Genomic DNA, 19,137 nt, shown 5'->3' with positions numbered 1-19,137 from the left:
ATCAGGTTAAGCCACTACAGATGTCACATTTAAGACATTTTAGAAGAGATGAAGCTCTGCAGAGAAATTGTGAGTCAGAACTCAGCAGGAGTGCTGACCTCTCATTCCTCAGTAGTCAAGGAGCCTGGAGTGATCTAAGGTCAGAGATCATTGCAACACTAATCTGCTGACCTCCTCCTCAAGGGTATTTCCAATGACCACCCCACAGCACCACCTTAACTCTTCTCTTATGTAGAATAAGCATAAGTCTCTGCTTTGTTCGATGGAGAGAATTGGAAAGTTCCCCGAGTTTTGCCTATGAGATTGATCATGCTGTACATTTGCACAGTTTTTTATATCTGCTAGTTGCAAATGTTAGTGATTGTAGTATCTTTGAGCATGTTTATGGCTACCTATATGAAGGTGTACTTTTTACAGTTGCCATTCTTCCTGCATTAACAGGGGCACCTGATTTCAGACATGACTGACAAACCTCTGTAACATTCTTCACAAGGCAGACTCAGTGTACAGACCAAAATGCATATATTAACATCATCTGGGTTGGAGTTTAATTTTTCTCACCAGATAGATAAACTGTACATTTTGTCATTTCTGTTCTAACTGTGGTGATAACCGCAGTCTGTTATGGGTCTTGGCAGTGTTATTCCTTCCTTTCTGCTTGACAATTGAAGACAGATTTCACTCCTCCCTTTAATGTCAACAAGTGCCTTTGGAGATGGTTTATGGGAGTCCATCAAAAGCTTTTAACTGCATGTACGCAATCTAGGGCGAATCAAACAGCCTGGCACAAAAGGGAGAGGCTGACTTGTGTTCTCCATCTATGTGTCTAAAAGCAATTAGTGGCCCTTGGAGCTGGGATGAGTTGCTCAGTGCCACATAGCTGAGGCTGGGGCCCTCCTTGGACGGAGAGAAATGTCCCTTCATAACAAGAAGTTACCAACACAGCAGAAATGGTTGTTATTTTCTCAAGCTTGTTTCTTTCATTAAAACCAGATCCTTCAGAATGACAAAAACCCACACGCACTCTCAAGGATTGGGAGTTATGCTGTGCCGAAAGGCACAAGCTTCAATTCATTATTCCTTCTTGGGTTTTTCTGTGTGGGGAAAGCGTGCAGTGTTATTCAGACAAAGAAGCAGAGATGGACTTTGTGTGTGTTAGACTGAAATCCTTCTGAGTGTGTTAACCAGGCGGCCTGGGGCGCTCCCACACACATCCTATTATAGGGCACCTTGAATCTCCCATTTGGGAAAAGGTTCTGGTTAACATCTGGAATGATGTTTGTGGTCGGTGGAATTGAAACTATCTGGCTCCCTCTTTGTAATTGGCTGACACTGGGTTATATGAGTGTAGTTGCCTTGGGTTAAGCAAATGGCACACAGATGCACTTCTCTGAGACAGTCTTTTGCAGGTCTTAAACCTGATGCAAAACCTAAACTTAGCTCCAACTTCATAATTTCTTAAGTAATTCCTGGTGTTATTGGCTGTTTGAATGAGGAGCTTCAAGCTGTTAAGGTAATCCATACACATCATAAGCAGGGTTATGCTCAAGATTGACTCACATTTGTGATTCTCACTTTGCTCCATAAAATCCACAACCACATGTGCGCTAATCTACGAAGACTATGAAGTGCTCTTGACCCATGAGGGTTTCCGTTATTGGCCCACTCGTTGCCTGCTGCCATAGCTTGCTACATTGCCACCATTTTAAAGCCCAGCAGATGATCTTGGCTGTTGCTTCTTTGGTGCAGCTGGGCTTGCATGGCAGTGTGCCACAGAAAGCGACAATGACAAGACAAGAAAAGGATATAGGCAGGAAAGGGAAGGAAAATTCTCAGTTACAAAATTTGGCAATTATCTTGTGCTAATTGCTTATAGACAGTGGAGAGAGTGCAAAATGTCAGGGTGTTTCACTTTAGTCCTTTTCTCACATGGTAGGTTGTTAGTATTGTTGAATCTCAGTTGGTTTCTGTTTGGTTACAGAGGACAGCCAAGCACGACAGCCAGATTAACACAAGGCCTATTTCACTTCAGCGGTAATTGTCTGTTGACCACTTGGATCATAGGTCACAAGGGGTTCCTGGTACTCTCAGCGGCTGAGGAGAAAGATGGTCTGGGGTGCCTGCCTAACCTGCTCATTTCAGTCTTCACAGGAAGCACTCTCCCAAATTTTTTTTCTCTCTTTAGACTCTCTTCTCCACTCTCTGCATTATCTCTAAATCGCTTTGTCCCCTCCCCCCCTTCCTTTTCTGCCTTTTCTGCCTTTTCTTTCCAGTGGCCAAAGCAAAGGGATCAGGGAGGGCTGGGGGTTAAAGGGTGGAAGGCCGGCTCATTACTGCCTCTCGGTGCAAACGGCCGAGCACACACGGCTCCACTGACACAGCCTAATTACCTGACCAGGGGATAGTTTATACTTTTCAGCCAGAATCAGGGCCAGTCCAGGTCCAAGGCTACAGAGAGCAGCTTGGCTGGCTTAAGACCCCATTCTTAAAGCCAGGGGAATACTCTTTCATAGGCTCTGTGGTGAGCTCGAGTGTGTGTGCACCTATATGTGTGTTTGAGTCTGTAGTTAATCCAATTTGAGCCCACACCCCAACCCCACCTATGCCCAGCTGTCCTGAATGCTCCTGAAATTCTCTGCCACTTGATTTTAAAACCGACAGTACACTGACTCAGTCAGTGACAGATTTGATGAGCCATACACATCAGCTTCCTGTACGGCTGCGTGTGAAGTGCTCTAATCTTTCGTGCCAAAGTGTAATGGGTCTACTTCCCTGGTATGTGCAGAGTTCCTAACCTGTCACCGACACCAGCATAACGTGAGGCTTTCTGCTCTGGCGTCTGCACGAGGATCTGTATTTGGCTCATTTCAGTTTGCAGCCAGTTTTTCCATGGTGTACTCCTCAAGTCATAACTTCACACACCACAGCTTGATATCTGACTTAACCTCCATGAGGACCACTCAAGAATGCAAGACCAGACCTCTAAAACAAGGCTGTGATTCGTAACTCTGATAATAGGCTCATAAGGAAGAAATGGGAAAGTGGAAATTCATGAACATCCACTGTTTGACCAGTGGTCATTGAAGCCTTTCTGGGAAAAGATAATGCACCCATGCTTTAATATAGCATCACATTGTAGTGCATGTAAAGCTAACAGTGGTGGAAATAGCCATGCCTCTCGTGTGAATGTCAGAATGTAAGTATGTCCTCACTTCCTGATGTATAGCATTCACATGTCAGACTTGGCATATAAATAGTGCAGCTGTCAGTCTGTGTTGACAAATGGCAGATAATAAAAGGCCATACACTTTATAAAAAAGATTGTAAAGGATGTTATTTTAGTTGCCAAACATGAATCTAGGGCAAACACTGAGGTGGCAAATATGCAGAGGGCCTGAACTGTGTTTATAATACACATCATGTCAAAAGGGCACTGAGGCTGCAGCGCTGTGTTATGCTCAATTCAAGGTCGTTGCTGATTACATAATGTTCATGTGTTAAATAATATGTTAAATGTTTTTAGGAAAACTTTGGACTGTATTTATTTAATTTCCTCTGCTGAAAAGCCACAGAACCGGTCAGCCACTATTGATCATTGTCTTGCAGGATAAACTAGCGGCTCCGGTGAGGATTAACCTTTTGTCAGTATGGTAACTCCAGCTGAAGTGTAGTCTCGGAGTTGGATTTTGGTTTGTATAATTAGCCCTCTACACTCCCTCAGCTGGACTATGAGCAATCAGTGAAGCACTGCAAGCTCCAGAGCTCCCACTGAATCTTTATACTCCATCCACTACACCAGTTTTAGCTTCAACCTGAAACAGAAACAGAGGGCTAGAAGGCTTAGTGTATGATCGTCCTCGATTTTCTGGTATGTGGATCTGTAGCTCTGTATTAAAACCTCTTCAGCCATATTCATTCTTTAAACTTACATTTGTGCATTGTAGAAAACTGGATTATCATCACAAGAATGATAATAATGTTGAACTTTAATTAACTATAATTTGTGTAACTGCAATCAAGTTGACATTATCATGGAACAAATCTGGTGCCAGTGCACCTTTTTTATGTTAGGTCCAGTGAAATAAAGACTGTAATTACAAGCTATTACTATTATTATACAAGCCTGTTTTCAACTTTTATCATTTTAAAACAGCCACAGAAAACAAAAAGCTTTTGGTTAATAGTCTTTGTCTAGTTCTAAACCGGATGATCTGCTGCAGCACATGTGTAACAAATTCAAAAGGCATACAGGTGGTGTACCTAGTGTATAGCTTTGGCATTAGTTTCCGGAGCCCAAGGGCTGAAACAGATGCAACTCACCTCAGGTTACTCCTGTTCAATTACCAAGCTTCCAGAGCAGAACACGTTTGATACCTCGTAAGCATTTAAGCTATGGAACAAATCTCATTTCTCACATTGTTGTTGTTGATTGTTTACTCCCTTTGAAACTCGTTCTTACATCACCCGAAGGTAACTCAGGAGGATGACACGTTCCTCGTGGCTGATGAGTAAAGTGCCAAATTAGTCATGGAGGTATAGATATAATCGGGAGCGGAGTTAAGTAAATCGCTAGTGATTTAATTACTAATTAAATGTGGGTTATCACTTAATTACAGTAGGCTACAGCCAGAGTAACCTCAAGAGTGTTGCCAGAATTGGTGAATGGCGCAGCATCCTTGCTGTTCTGTAGGGAGCTCTCTGCTGTGGATACTGCTGACTCCTGCTAACTGGTGCTGGCTGCAGCAGCTGCCTGTCCATCTGTGGCACAGGGGGAGTAAATGGAGTGGAAGGAAGGTGTGCAGTAGCAGTAAAACTTGTAAGTAATGGTTGCTGTCTTATCTCTGTATCTGTTTGTCAACAGGCCCAGGGTTTGATGGGGGAAGCAGAGAGGGATGTCACAGCCTTGGAGGCCCCAATCACCACCATGACCACCAGCACCAGCAGCAGCAGCAGCAGCACACTGACGCCCTGCCGACTGAGGAGCTCCAGCCAACCGGGACTCCCAGAGCCCATTGCCAACACATCCACCTCCGCCTCTCCTTCCTCATCTGCGGCAGCCTCCTTCTTCATTAGGTAAACAACGCCCCCTCCGACCCGTCCTGTCAAATTACACCATGGTTGAGTCTGTCAGAACGTATAGAGATTAGATTGAGCTGTTGTGGTGTTAAATGAAGTGTTTAGTGTTTGTGTGGGCTTGTGCATGCATACAGGCTACCTGAAACGACCCGAAGTGGTGATATGCACAGACTCGCCTTCAGATGTCTTTCGAAGGTTGTGGTTCATGGTTTTAACTTCCATGTGGGGCACCTTTTCCATGGAGATGTTGTTCTTGCCATGGTTGAATTATAGCATTGCTTTGGGATACGCACCGTCATGGGACTAAATGAACCTTTAGTTACAGGCACCACTGCCCATGAATGGATAATAAAATTACATCATTTGATATGAAGAGGGAGTGTCTCACGAAGGGGCTTAGGTTAAAGCTGAGTATTGTCCTGAGGTATTTCGTGTTTATGTATTTTTTCTTTGTTTTGCTTCTTCAGTTCAAAACAGCTTTTCAGATTTTGCAGCTTTGCAGGACTGTTATTTTGTATTTTGGTAAAACCCTTTGGTTCTCATATACCTCAGGCTGATAGAGGCTCTTTCAGCACTGCTTGGCTCCGGTGTTGTTGTTGCCCCGGAGAATACTTCACCCTCTCCAGGCGGGTGGATGGCTGGTGCAATGTGCTATATTGTCATTGATAGATTCCCTGGCAGGCTGGTCAGTGCATACATTCCCTGCCTCTACTCTCTGAGGAGTGCTATGCCATAATGAATGTTGGCGAAAAGGGAAGCTGGCTAAGAATGATGCATAGGACCATTGAAGCTCTGCACCACAGGAGGTGAAGGGACTTGTGGAGTGTGACAGGAAGCCCATGGGGAATCTGTGGAGCTTAGCTTTTCTCCAAGCACCCCAAATGGAGTTTGTCTTGCCAGCTTTCACAGGGTCAAAGTATATCAGTGGGACCATGAGGCCTCTCCTTGGCTAAAGGGACATTCCAGATCTTCCACTAAATATGCAACTTCCTGTGTGTGCCGCTTCCCGTCACAAGAGCAGTGATCCTGAACAACAGCGAGGTGTGGCCTTGTGCTAGGCAGGGTTAATTTCACTGACACTGATTTATTAGTTTTAATGTTTTCTTTGGACCTGTGCTCATAAAGAGTAGCATAGAGAGCCATGTCTAGCCAGCCAGTGTGGGCAAAGCACAGGGAAAAAAGGACTTGTTTTTTTCCCCTTTAGCAGGTCCTGGTGGGGCAGAGGGGGTGTAGGTGGAAGTACAGTAAAGGGTTCCACCTTTCATTTCATCCCAACAAGAATTTGCTGCCAAGAATGTGGTGTTTTACTTGGCCCAGAGAAACACAATGATGATGGCCGGCTTTAAACATCAGATTCCGCAGAAAAGGGTGGTGGAGATGCACCGTGTTTGATTTGAAGCACACACCCTTTTCCTGACCCTCTGCAGCTGTTGCCTGCAACAGGAATCTCATCATCATCTTGTTGCTGTCTTTGTTTCATGTCTTTGTGTATCACTGCTGATTGAAATTAAAGTCCTCAAAAGTCAAAACAAATTGAATCAATCACCAAATTTTCTTGTTGTTTTTTTTTTTTTGCTGGCCTGGGATCGCTTGAATAAAAAAAAAAAAAGAAAGCGATGAAATGAGTGCCCTTTATGTTTTAGACTTGATTGAAAACTCATATCTGATTAGTATTCCCTTTTGTTCTCAAAAGATACAATTAGTTGGATGCATGTATAAATCCTGAGAGTCCAGGATGTGGGAGCAGAATAACCAAACAGCAGTTTCTACCCCAATGGAGTGGGGAAGGCTCCTTAGACACTTGTCTGACATTCACTAACACCGTTCCACTCAGAGATTAAATTTTAATTAGAATGCAATTAGCTTGAGTCTAGCTGCTCTAGCTAGTCTGCTGCTGAGAGGAAAGACGAGTGTGATGAACAAAAGTGATCCATTCATTTTTCATTGCAAAAATAAGTCAACCGGTCAACTGGTAAAAAAAGCATTTAATTTGTTTCATTTAAGATGTCTACTGAGTTGAAAAATCATTTTAGTATTAATGTCAATTTGATAACTGCAGAGAGCAGCAGGTCAGTCACATTTGTCAATTTCTGTGCAGGAATTAATAATGTGTCCCTTCAAAATAATAATGTTGTGCCCCTGAACTACTCAATTGTGCCGTCAAAGTACTTAATTCCTTCATAATAGGCAAAAGCGTAGTTATAAGAACTGAACATATGGAGTATTTTCATTACTCAGTGGTAGAAGCACCCATAGTATTATGTATGTAGCCTATATTAGTAAATGACAGGTTAACAACTGTAGCAACAGATTAGTGAATTGTTTTCCTCAGATTCTTAGTAGTAAGTTGATGCAATCATACAGTATAAATACTTAATGCAACATTTTGTTATTACACTAAAATATATTTTATGGCATAACAGATTGTAAATGAAATTTGTGTGGACACATTATAAATTGCGAGGAGCAAATTATTGATTTGAAGGAAGTAGTTATTAATTCAAGGGAACAAATTAGTCATTTGTGCACATGAATATCAGATTTATTTTTTTTTTACCTTCTACACTGCCAGCCTGCATACATAAATAAGAATGTGCTTTTACTAATGGGATACTTTTTCCTTAGAAGTCTAGCTATGAATATCATCTTCACAATCACAATTACAGTCAATCACAATGAATCTATCTTTTAATTCTTTTATCCTCCTTGCTGAAACTGAAACAAAGATGACCCCGAGGTCAGTAATGAACAATTGGCAATTAGACTGACTGACTGTTGCAGAGAGACAGGAAGAGTCAAGGGTCAAACTCTGACAAGATGATGTGTGTGCATGTGTGTATATGTGTGTCACAATATGACTGGGGGCAGGGGTAATGGATTTAGAGCCATGTGTTGAGCTGACTATCACGTTAAGCACTGATTGCCTTGTGACAGAGCATATGATTAGTGTATTGACACAGCGTTGTGTAATGAAACTAGCAGAGCTCACAGCAGGGGCTAGACGATGTGGCTAACTGCCGCCTAGCAGATCCTTCCACCCATCTTACTGTTCAATTAACACCTGCTGATTGTGAATGTGTGTTTATTACCCACCAGGACTGGGATTTCTCTGTGCACACTGCAGAGGAGTCGACTGCTCAGTTTTCAGTCTACTTTTCTCAATGTGATAATTTCTGCATGCATGGTGTTCGGCCTAATAAGTCAAAAGACCGAATAAATTTTGCCGAACAATCACCTTGACATGTCGGGAGTGTGGAAGCATTTTAAAGTGTCTGAGAAAGACGCAAAAATCGCCATTTGCAGACACTGTTCTGCTGAAATGTCTCCTAGCACACCCACTCCACCTGTGGCTGACTTCTTAGAAAAGGCAACAAACGGTCTGACCTGCTTTCAGTGTTTCTGTCACTCGTTTGTGAGAAGGCGATTAAGCTAAACCTAAATTTGGAGTGAACACGTATTCAAGCCTTTTATAGTAACGTTACATCCACGGAAACGGATCAGTGCAAGCTGACAGGCAGGTTAGCGACTTTATCCTGTAATTTTCTCTCTTTACAAAGACAAGTGTTGCAGCATGAGAGTCCTACTTGAAGAGAGGATGAAGTCTTCATGTTATGCGATACGAGAACCACATACAACATTATTTATCAAATTGGGTCGGACTTGGTGAATTTAGTGCGGGGATATACATGTGACAACGTCTGTTTTTCAAAATAAGGTGTCTATACAAAATGGAAATAAGATTAATTGGATTATATTCAAAGTAAGTATAGAACATATTAAATGTGTACGTTAAAAGTAAATGGACACATGTAATTTACTTTACCGGACCCTCTGGCCTTGGACCCACCCACCATAGTCTCCCCAAATCCTGTGGGAAACACTGAATAAAAAGCACATTTTGACTATTTAATTTATGCATTGGTTAAAAAAAATTGGCAACATACTGTAAATGGAAAAAATGTGAATGTACTTGTTCAGTGTTCAGTATTCAGTATTTGGCAAAGTTTTTCTTTATGTTCGGCTTCGGCCGAGAATTTTCATTTCGATGCATCTCTAATAATAGGTACCTTTAAACCTATTAAGGGTACTACCCCAGTGACAAACTATTATGGACTTTTAAGAAGAAAAAAATGTACCGGAATTCTCTACACAATAATTGATTTTTGACCGTTTATTGAAATGTCACTTTTCCAGATAAGAAAATTATGGTAATAAAAAGTTAATTCATTACAAATACATGTCAGTGCCAATGTATAAAACAAGATGTAAAAAATGAACAATGTACACATTAAAATGTTATTCTGAATGATCACCCATGCGCAGAGTTTAAGGGGTTAAGTAGCTAGCTTACACTTAGTTGCTGAAAATCTCCTGTCGTGCTCAGTGGAGTTTGAGCGACAGACTGCCTGTTAACTTTGAGTGGGCAGGTTCAGGGAGCGAATTTGGAGAAGGCATGACCCGCCCACTCTGCCTCTGATCGGCTTAGCCTAGTGATGACGTTTCTCACGTTATTATAGCAATAATTTCGAGCTAATTTACACAAAATATTTATATTCTTTACTGTACTCCCCAGGCCAGTTGTCCATTAATGTAGCCATACTGAATATGTGTATTTTGTGTTGAAGCAATAATAATTTTTAAAAAGCGTGTCATCGTTGTGTCATATTTGATTTTGTTCTTTGAACCCCTCGATAAAAGAAAAAAAAACCAACAATAATGTAAAAGCAGGAAGATCAAAATATATTATAAAATAAAATATTTTGCTAAGATTTAGACTACCACGCATTGACTGTATAGAAATGCACTGTCATTGTCATTCAATTTACCTAGCTAACCATAGCTAACACAGTTTACATGAGTGAGTGACATGCCAATCTTTAAAACTTTACTTCTTTTTGCCAAGGTTATCTACAAGGCAAAAAATCTAACTAAAAAATTGGCCAACAAAATGCATGATGGTCCCTGGATGGAAAGAGTTTGTGTTTTACTGTTTGTACTGTCATTCGTCGATGCCAACTTTGGAGCAAATGAGTGACGTTTTTCATTGCTGCAGGTAACTGGGGATAAAATGGTACAAATTTGTTCTTACTTTTGAACTTTGTATGTAAAAAGTGTATTTCTGGCCTCTTAAAGACCAATCTTGTACCTTCAAGGGAACATTCTTCAAAAGTGTACCTGTAATTACAGAACTGTTCTTGTCTTGTACCTCCATTTTTGAGTGTCAACAAGAGACAGTTTCCATGGTCTCTTGTTGGTCCCTTGTTTATGTTTGTTTGGTAGTCCTGCTGTCGTTTTGCTACGTCAAACTAATCATACTCCGGGGACAGATGATTTGCTCACTCTAAAGATACATATGAATGGAATTCAGGGACATTGTAGACTTCAGAGGTGGCACACAGGCTGGCGGGTGGGCTGTTACAGGGGCAGGGCGGACAGCTGTTTGCTGGAATGCTGCCCTCAAGGAGTGTCAGGAGGAAGTGGCCTTATGGTCATCCAGCGCTGCCTTACAGCTGCTGCCCAGGTGAGTGTTTGTGCAGTAATGACTGTGATTGTGCAGAAGGAATCCTCCTGTAATTGTGGCAGCAGGGCCATTTAGCCTCTGTTCTCCTGCATACACAAGACCCTGCCTTTGAGTCAGCAACAATCACTCTGCCCTTCATCCCCACAGGCTACTCTGAGTAACCATAGAAACAAGTCATTAGCTTTTTCGAATGAAATGTGACTGATTTTTCTTTCAAAAGTGGAGATTGGAAATCAGGAAGTTGAAATAGCCCTCTCTACTCCACTGGACTATAATTTAGTGATGGGGAGGACCAAGCATCTCTTCAGTAATGAGTGTTGGAAAGTGGAAGCACTGCAGGATCACAAGTGCTTGTTCTGAGTTCTGAACAAAACATGCTGGATGACTTTGTGTTTGACAAAGTTCATTTTCCAATCAGTGTATAAATTGAAGTTTACATAAGAACTTTGGTCACAGAGTCCATTCTGTTTGTTTTTAAAGAAGGCGGTGATGCTAGTATGTGTTGCAGAGGGAAAGTAGTTCTTTCACGGTAGGGATGATCCATATAGAGAGGACATTGCTGTGTTTGGTTGTCTGTGCCGTGATTGACAGCAGGGATCTCTGTCACTAACAAATAGGCAGAACAGATTATGTGGCGCCGAGGGGTCTGCTGAGCACAGTCGATTCGGCCCACATGGCAGATGGAAGATACAGAGCAGGACAATAGCTGCCTGGGACCAATGTGCCTTTAAATGTTGTCATTCAAAAGGCGTGCTTGAGCTGATGCTCCATTCTGACAGCATCAGAAGCAGGAGGTCTGTGCCTGTGGAGAAGAATATTTGATTCTCTACCATGTGAGTCAAGTAAGTTACGTTGTACACAGACAACATTGAGTTCACTCGGATGTTTGATACTCTTTTTGTGTGTGTTTGCGTTGTACGTGCAGCCAAATGTTTGTGTGTCCATTTTTGATTCTGTCTGTTGAGCTCTGTATTGTTTTTTCTCTTTCCTCTCTCTCTCTCTTTTTATCTTTCTTTCTGTGTCGCTCTCCCTTTTCCACTCTGTGGAATGTGCAGTTTTGTGCAGTCGGAGTTGGACTGTCTGCTCCCTGGAGGTGAGAAGGTAATGGTTTTGTTGTCAAGCCACAGCGAGATGGATTCCTCCACCAAAGTGAGAGTGTGAGCAGAATGTATAGCATGGCAGAAAACACACTGCTGAAATGCTGGCTCCATTTTGAGGAAACAGCCACAGTGGAGCTGAAATGTTAATACTACCTCTACCTCCAGAGCCTGACAAATGAGAATTGATTCATATCAATCTGTTGAATCTGAGCAACACATGCCCAGGGCAACGGATGGCTCATCAGAAGTATTGAGTGGGTGGTAGCTAGGATGGTTGTGCTGCTCTGTGGTATTTGTCTTTGTTTACTGGTGGATAAAACACCAGCTGGCATTTTCCTGCCATAATCAGGCTGATGGGACTAATGGCTGCCTCTGTGCAGCGGCAGACACAGTGGCAGCACCAGCTGAGGCCATGAAGGGGCTGAAGCCTGTAGGTAAACCCAGGTGTGAATCCATCCTAGGCCTGTCAGGCGCCGTCAAGGCTGAGGTGTTGATGGAGATCCAGCCTGGCCTTGCAACCTCCGGGATCTACAGCAGGTAGATACATCCCACTACCCTCATGCACCTTCTTCTGACTCATAATCCTCCATGATTCTCAGATAACAGACATCATTGTTTATCTGATAGAGATACAGATGTAATCTTAACTGTATCTAACATTGCTACAAAGAAGGCCATGTTCAGACAGCCTGGATAATTCTTATATATTGCATGCTGCACTGGAGCATAAACTGAATATTGCATGAGAAATTCTTATTTGGATTCTGCGCGTTGCTCTTCACATAATCTGTGTTCAGAAGAATTTGCTGTGCTGCTGAAGTAGCGCTCTCGCTGTGGAGGATTCCCCTGCCTCTTTCCGGGTGTCTGTCTCTTTCCTGGGATATGATAACATGGTGTGATAGTGCTGTGCCCCTGCAGCACCGGGGTGACAGGCAGCGTAGAGTCTCTTGTGCCTGTCATCATGAATGGCAAACAGCTCCAGTGATAGAGAAAAGAAAAGGAGAGGGTTTGTCACAGCCTGCGTGAGGGTTAACCTGGTGCCCTTTCCCCTGTTCCCCCAAATAAATCCCTGAGTCAGGAAGTCTGTCTGGCCCACTCATATAGCCTGCAGGGGAGCAGTGGAGGGGGGCCAAAACACAATGAGCTGAAGCGCTGACTCAAGCCTGTGCACTCACCCTGGGTCCATGTGTACTAAGCCCTCTGGGGTGAGGGGAGAACATTGCCATCAATTCCTGACAGATTCCTTTCACACTCAGAGAAATAAGAGGATGTGGAGCATAGACCTCTGTCCTGTAGGCTCATCACCTAACACAGAGCTGCCTTTGTCTCTCAGCGTGTTGGTAAGAATGATGAAAAAGGCCAGGTTGTGTGCAACTAGTTGAGTATGGGCAGGAGAGGTCATGCCCTCAGCATCAGTCCATTTCCAACTCGGTTTGCCTGCCCACATCGGGCATTCCCAAACTGGAAAACTGCTCTGATAGTTGCCCACAGGGCTCCATGATCAGTGAATTAGTGTTTAGTTATGATGCTCGAATTTGCTCAAATCTCTAACTCCGATCCTGTCGAATGGATATAATGCATCATGCCTGTGGGGGCTGATGGATGCCATCTAAACCTCTTTAGTGTCCCTCAGTGGAAGGTGTCATGCAAATGGAGTCTATTATCTTTGTCATTACAACTGTAGTCATTTCTGCATTGTTGCTGAGACACAGTGTGAGAGTGTTGTGGAATAAGAAAAAGTGAATTGCAATAGCTGGTGGCAGGGAATATGCGTCGAGGAATTTTATGACCTATTGTGTGCAGATGCAGAATGGAGCCCATGGCCTCTGCTCCCATGAGCTGCCTTTATGTCTTACAATCCAGAGAAACAAAGATGACTCCTGGTGGGGCGGCATCACTGCTCCTCAGTGCTCAGCCTCACCATGGCCTTCTTTTAACCATGAATAACTAATAGCTGCCTAATAAGTGGTAGTAGGTTGATTTCCCTGAACGCTAGCGCTTAATTCTTTCAGAAGCACACACATACAGCACCCCTATCCTTCTGTTTGTCAATGGGAAGGACCCAGCTTTTACGGATGGAGCTCAGATTACCACTGAGGATAAGGCCATTGTCAGGACAGGTGGTTTAGTGTTTACCTCATCACCCACAGCCTCAATTGCTGAAACGTTTCACCATCATCACACTGCCTTCTTTTTAAATGCATCAAGAGTAGCTTTGCTGCTGGGTGTTTTGCCAAATAGCATGTGTGGGGAATTAAAACCAAGGAAGTATCAGACTGATGAAACATCCTGTATATTGTGGACATAATTTATTAGCTGTAAATGTATAACATTAACCTTTTGCTTCACTGCAGACTGGTGCAATAAATACATAATCAGCCACATTAAGACACAGGGGAAACATAACAGTGCATATTCCACATCATATTTGCACCACAATGTGCTTCTTAGTGGAGAATTGGTAAAGATTAAGAGTTATTGTGTAGGATATTATGCCCTCGACCTTTTCTTGTCCAGTTAAATAGTTGAGTCAATGCAAAACTGCTGTATCAAACTAAAAGCGGCAAGGAAGATTTATCCCCTGTGTTTCTATTGCTGCTTTCCGCATGTACATTGTCTTGAATGGAGAGGATTATTGCCTGTAATCGGTTCACGACCCAGCACGTGAGAGCCAGCTGCAGTGTGCTAAAAATCCCATTATCCCCATACGCTCTATGTGGCCCAATGAGGGTTGCTGTGTGTGTTTCTGCGGTTGACTTTATGAGTGTGTGATACAGGATAAACTGCTTTACTTGGAATAATGCGGTTGTACTCACTAACGTCTTAGTGTCTGTTCTCAGGGACACATTTCCCCATGCAGTTAGATTAGTATTCCCTTTCCCATATACATCTGTGGTGTGTTTATTGATCCTCCTGATCCAAATGATCATCTCATCTTTCCATCTAGAAAGATGTCATTTCATAACTCCACTCACAGATCTGCTATCTTGGCCATCTCCCTGACAATGCAGCTCATTTCACCTGACTTGGGCCCCCCTCTAGTTTTTGTGAGGTTGCCTATTGACTTGAATATAGATGAAAGATTAAGAAACACATGTTGGATCTCCCCTCCCCCTGCGTTTTGTCTCTCTGGACGGCCCACTGATTAATCACTCCCAAATGTTCTCAGCAGCCTGCGGGCCTGTTTGTTGTGATAGCCTCTGTGTGGAGAAGTGCAAATAAATAATCGCTAGGTGTCTTACCCTGGCAGCAAGTGATTAATGAAGCAGAGAAGTGGAGCAGAAGTATGCTGGCTTCCTTGCCCTCTGTCTGTCTCTCCCACACTCATCATGCTCTTAAGCTATTCTCCATTCTGATATGGTGTTATGTAATAATCTATGAGGACATTATATTTTATCAGAGAGGCATTCAGTGATAATAATAGTCCTCATTTGTCTCTTGTATATCAAATATCCTGCCTCTACAGAGTACTGAACTGATTTCTGAGACCAGAAACGTCACCCAGTCAAAACTTGATGCGAGTGCCAAGAGTTCTTCTGTGCAAGCCCTGAGCCGCACAGCCTTCCTGAGGTTTTCAAGGGAGGACGTGGGTGGGATTGTGGGTGACTCAGAGTTCAACATGTGTATTGAGAATGTGAAGTTATTCCACATTTTCTGCAGCCTTGGAGAAGAGTGTAGTAGAATACCTGGAGCAGTGTCTGAGGAGCAGAGTGAAAATGCACTGGAAGAGATGAAAGCAGCTGTTAATCTTTGTCAGCAGTGCCAAGGGTGGGGAGGGTGCAGTCTGCAGAGCAGGGAAGAACATGTCTTTATTATCGTCTGTCACCCATCAGCTGAAAAATGAATTTTCTTCCAAGACTTTTATTTTTGCTGCCTCGACCAGTTTTCCCTGCTCGCACCCGAAGCTGCAGTTTTCTGGAAGCCACTTGTAAACAAGTTAGGGTCAATTAGCGATTTTCCTTCGAGGATCTTTTGACTCATTGCAGGTATTTCCAATTCTTTCATTTAGGGGCCTTAAATTGGGCCCTTTATCTCATTGACTGACTAATGGGTCCTGCAGAGCTAATGCCCTGTGCTTTGTTCACTTCTCCATGGCCTAATGTTCAGCTAGTTAAGGCCATATTAGCAAGATGTGATCCTGAATGCTAGGAAGAACAACAAAACTGTAAATGGAATTATAGCCCGTGACTTGTACTCTTAACTTTCCTTCATTTGCTTGTCTTAAGCCCCCCTTAAGCCCCTAACCTGGCAAGAGAGCTTTTAGGCCTTTCAGTGTGGGGACGGGAGGAATTGGTGGGTGTGTGACTGGGACGATGGGTATAGGGTGTTTGGAGACGCAATGCTTTATGGCAGAGCATTAAACACAAAAACACCGGATGTCAGTGCTCAAGAAGGGTTTGTCACACACTCCTGTTGGCGTTACTTCACTAAAAATATTCCCTCCTCCATTTAACCTTGGCACAGACAGAGCACCTTCTTTGCACAGTCCTGTGGGAAGTGAGAATCTATTGGCATGAGCCTTTTTTTCTTGATCTGATGTCCAAAGGCACAGAAGATTAATCAGCTTAACATAGTTTCCTTGATATTTCATAACAAAATCAGAGTGAATGATTTAAGAAGTCGCTTTTACCTCTGTTTTGATAAAAGCCAGTGCTTAAATCTACTGTTGCTTACAACAGGGTAGCACTAAAGGAGGCGTTCTTGAATATTGATGAGTTTTTTTTTACTTTTTGGCGCCAACTGTTCCATTTACTCTTGGCCGATTGGGGATTCCCATCTTTGGGAATAAAGCAATTCCAAGCTGGCTGTGGCATAGCCCCAACGATCATTTTTTCCTGTTTCTTTCTCAGGCAGAAAATGATTTACCTCCTCATGGACAACGCCTCACTGGCACAGAGCCAGGCCCACTGATCGAAGAGAGGACTTGGCTGTACACCCAGCTGCTCCTTCTCTCACTGCCTCTTTCTTTCACTCTCTCTTCCTCCTTCCTCTTACTGACTGTATTTGTAAATTCTTTATCCTATTCCATCTCAGTGATCTCTAATGTATTATTTTTTATTGCCATCCCTGCCTCTGCACTGATTTCTTCCCTGTTCCCCACTTGCACTCCTTTTCTTTCTTCCCCTGTGTTTCCAATGATCTCCTGTTATTCAAGCTATTCTCCAGGGGATGCCCTAATCCCCCGTTTTTCACCTCAGTCCACAGACCGTTTCAAAGGAGTTCTAAGGAGACCGTGACTGAACAGGTTTACAAACCCTGAGTAGAATTTAGGATTTTATTTACTCAAAGCTGCATGTTTCTCTCTTACTGTAACAGAAGACATCAGTTTTCGTAGGGAATATTTTCCTTTCTATGACTGCACATTGTATTCACAGATGTTATATGAATGCGTTTGGCCTTAGCTAATTGGCCGGGGATTGGTGCAGTGAAGATGTGTGTGCAGCCTTGGGCTGTCAGCAGTCAGCACACAAATGCCCCATTTGGCATTCTGTGTCCAAGGCCAGACACTGAGCTGGAACAAAAGGCTTGTTGAACACCTTGTTGGAACAAAAAGATTTTCTTAAAGGCTTTGGTCTAATGTGTTTGGATAGTGCCAGACGAGATGTTGCTCAGCTAACTGGACATCACACTCATTGCTGTCTGGTTTATCTGGGATCCATTTATCTATTTCTGAGGATTTATAGGGAGAGTATTAATCCTGGCCTGGAGGTTGTTTGGACATTTCCTGCAAACTGCTGTTGTGTAAACTGACACAGGAGAGAGGAGCTCTACCTTCAGACTACCATTAAAACAGCCAAGCGGGGGGAAACAGGCTGGCAGTCAGTTGAAAGCTTCAGAGCTTTGGATTGATAACATTCATTTGACAGCCAGATAAGCCTGTTGGTTCTCTTTTCCATTTTAATGTATCCTGTGCTCTTGAAGGAGAGAGGAAACACATTTTTTTTAAAACGACAAATCTGGGTTGATGGTAATCTGAATCTGAATGATAAGATAGCCACACTGCATTAAGGGGCGTGTCTGTTTCTGTATCTCCAGGTGGGAACTTCTTGGGTAGCAGCTTCTGTGAAGTAAAATAGCAAATTTTTGGCTAAAATTAACATTTGTGGAACCACATTCATGGATAAATCATTGTATTCAGGATGTTGCAGCCTCAGGCATTAGTTGTTTTGAGTGATTGAGGATAAGGGAGAGGAAGCAAGAAAAACAAAATTAATGTTTATACCAGTGGTCCCTTGATTGCAGGGGGACTTTAGAAGGGAGACAGGCTCATTACCAGACTAAACCTCAGCGCCACACAGGAGGCCTGGATCAGCTTTGTCATACATTCAACAGCCTGTTCCTCTGTTATAGTCCCCATGTACTAAATGCTATGTCTCCGGTAACCCGAATCCGCATATTTCTTTGTGTGTTATTTTAAGAGCCCACCTTATGTGACCCCTTCAGCTTTTAGTGTTGGGGTAATGCATATATTTATACATAGTAGCCATACATCCAGGGGATGCTGACACTCACAGCAAACAGTGTTTGACCCATTTTCTGCTACAATGGCTGACTCTGAGAAAAAGCATTTTATGGTGTGGAAGCATTTGTCTCATACTTAATGATCGGCATCCTGACCTCACTAGTAAATCTTGTCTGGGTGGGCCCTCTTGCTGCCAGGGCTGATTGGCAGAGTATGACATCATCTCCCCTTGTCTGCGCACCATATGAATTTGTGTGTTTCACTGGCTGATGTCACGGACGCTTAATCACCACTGAAGCTAAGCGGCGGCCCGGTCAGGCTGCGGGTGACCCTGGACCAAAGCCATAGCGGCCAGTCCAGAGATGAAGATTTGTTTTAATCCAACCCAAATTTGGAAAAGAGCAAACCATGCAGAAACGTCTGTCTTCACTGTGGAGGCTGAACATAATTCTGGTGTTCTTGCTTTAACCAAAGTAAGTCTGTATTTCTCTAACAGTTGAGCTCAGTTGGTAGATTTATGTTATCCCCCCACACCTTTGGGGCAGAGGGCTGTTTGATCGTGTCAAGGGCAGCCCATCAATAAGACAGTGTGCACTGATTTTAGCTCTGGGGAGGTTTCCTATTGATTATCTTATGACTCAAAAACATAGCACCTCACCTGACAGACCAACACACATTCAGCCCAATCAATCATGACCATCTGCTGATAAGGCATTTTGGGCTTGGCAGTCTCTCCAGCACATGGCAACACGGTTTCATGCAACCATCTCCACTCAAAACAAAATCCACAAATACCTTTACTGAGTCCTGGATAAATAGTGAATGTCTCTGGCAGTGGGTCAACCTTACTCATTGTGCTGCAGTCATTATCATTGCATGGTGTTGAGGCTGGCTGGAGCCCAGTATTCCCATCTCCATTCATGAAGAGCTATGCCGGCCTGCTAATCAGCAGCAGTGTGAGGCAGAATCACTGTGGG

General features: G+C 43.2%; 1 protein-coding gene across 5 annotated transcripts in view; it reads left to right on the top strand.

The window, feature by feature from the left end:
* The window catches only part of kif26ab (kinesin family member 26Ab), a 69,001-nt gene that overhangs the window by 27,211 nt on the left and 22,653 nt on the right, over positions 1-19,137 (top strand). Inside the window, exon 4 of one of the 5 annotated variants that reach the window (XM_046063011.1) lies at positions 4,862-5,073. In XM_046063011.1, coding sequence (XP_045918967.1) covers positions 4,862-5,073 — 212 coding nt within the window. Of the gene's footprint in view, positions 1-4,861; positions 5,074-10,393; positions 10,598-11,244; positions 11,440-11,713; positions 11,755-19,137 lie in introns of those variants that run through there. The other 4 variants (XM_046063012.1, XM_046063015.1, XM_046063016.1 and 1 more) reach the window with 4 other exon arrangements.

Source organism: Micropterus dolomieu, linkage group LG11, assembly GCF_021292245.1.
Source record: "Micropterus dolomieu isolate WLL.071019.BEF.003 ecotype Adirondacks linkage group LG11, ASM2129224v1, whole genome shotgun sequence".
Lineage (NCBI taxonomy): Eukaryota > Metazoa > Chordata > Actinopteri > Centrarchiformes > Centrarchidae > Micropterus > Micropterus dolomieu.
The sequence above is the reverse complement of the archived record's forward strand: the minus strand, read 5'-3'. Positions and strand labels throughout refer to the sequence as shown.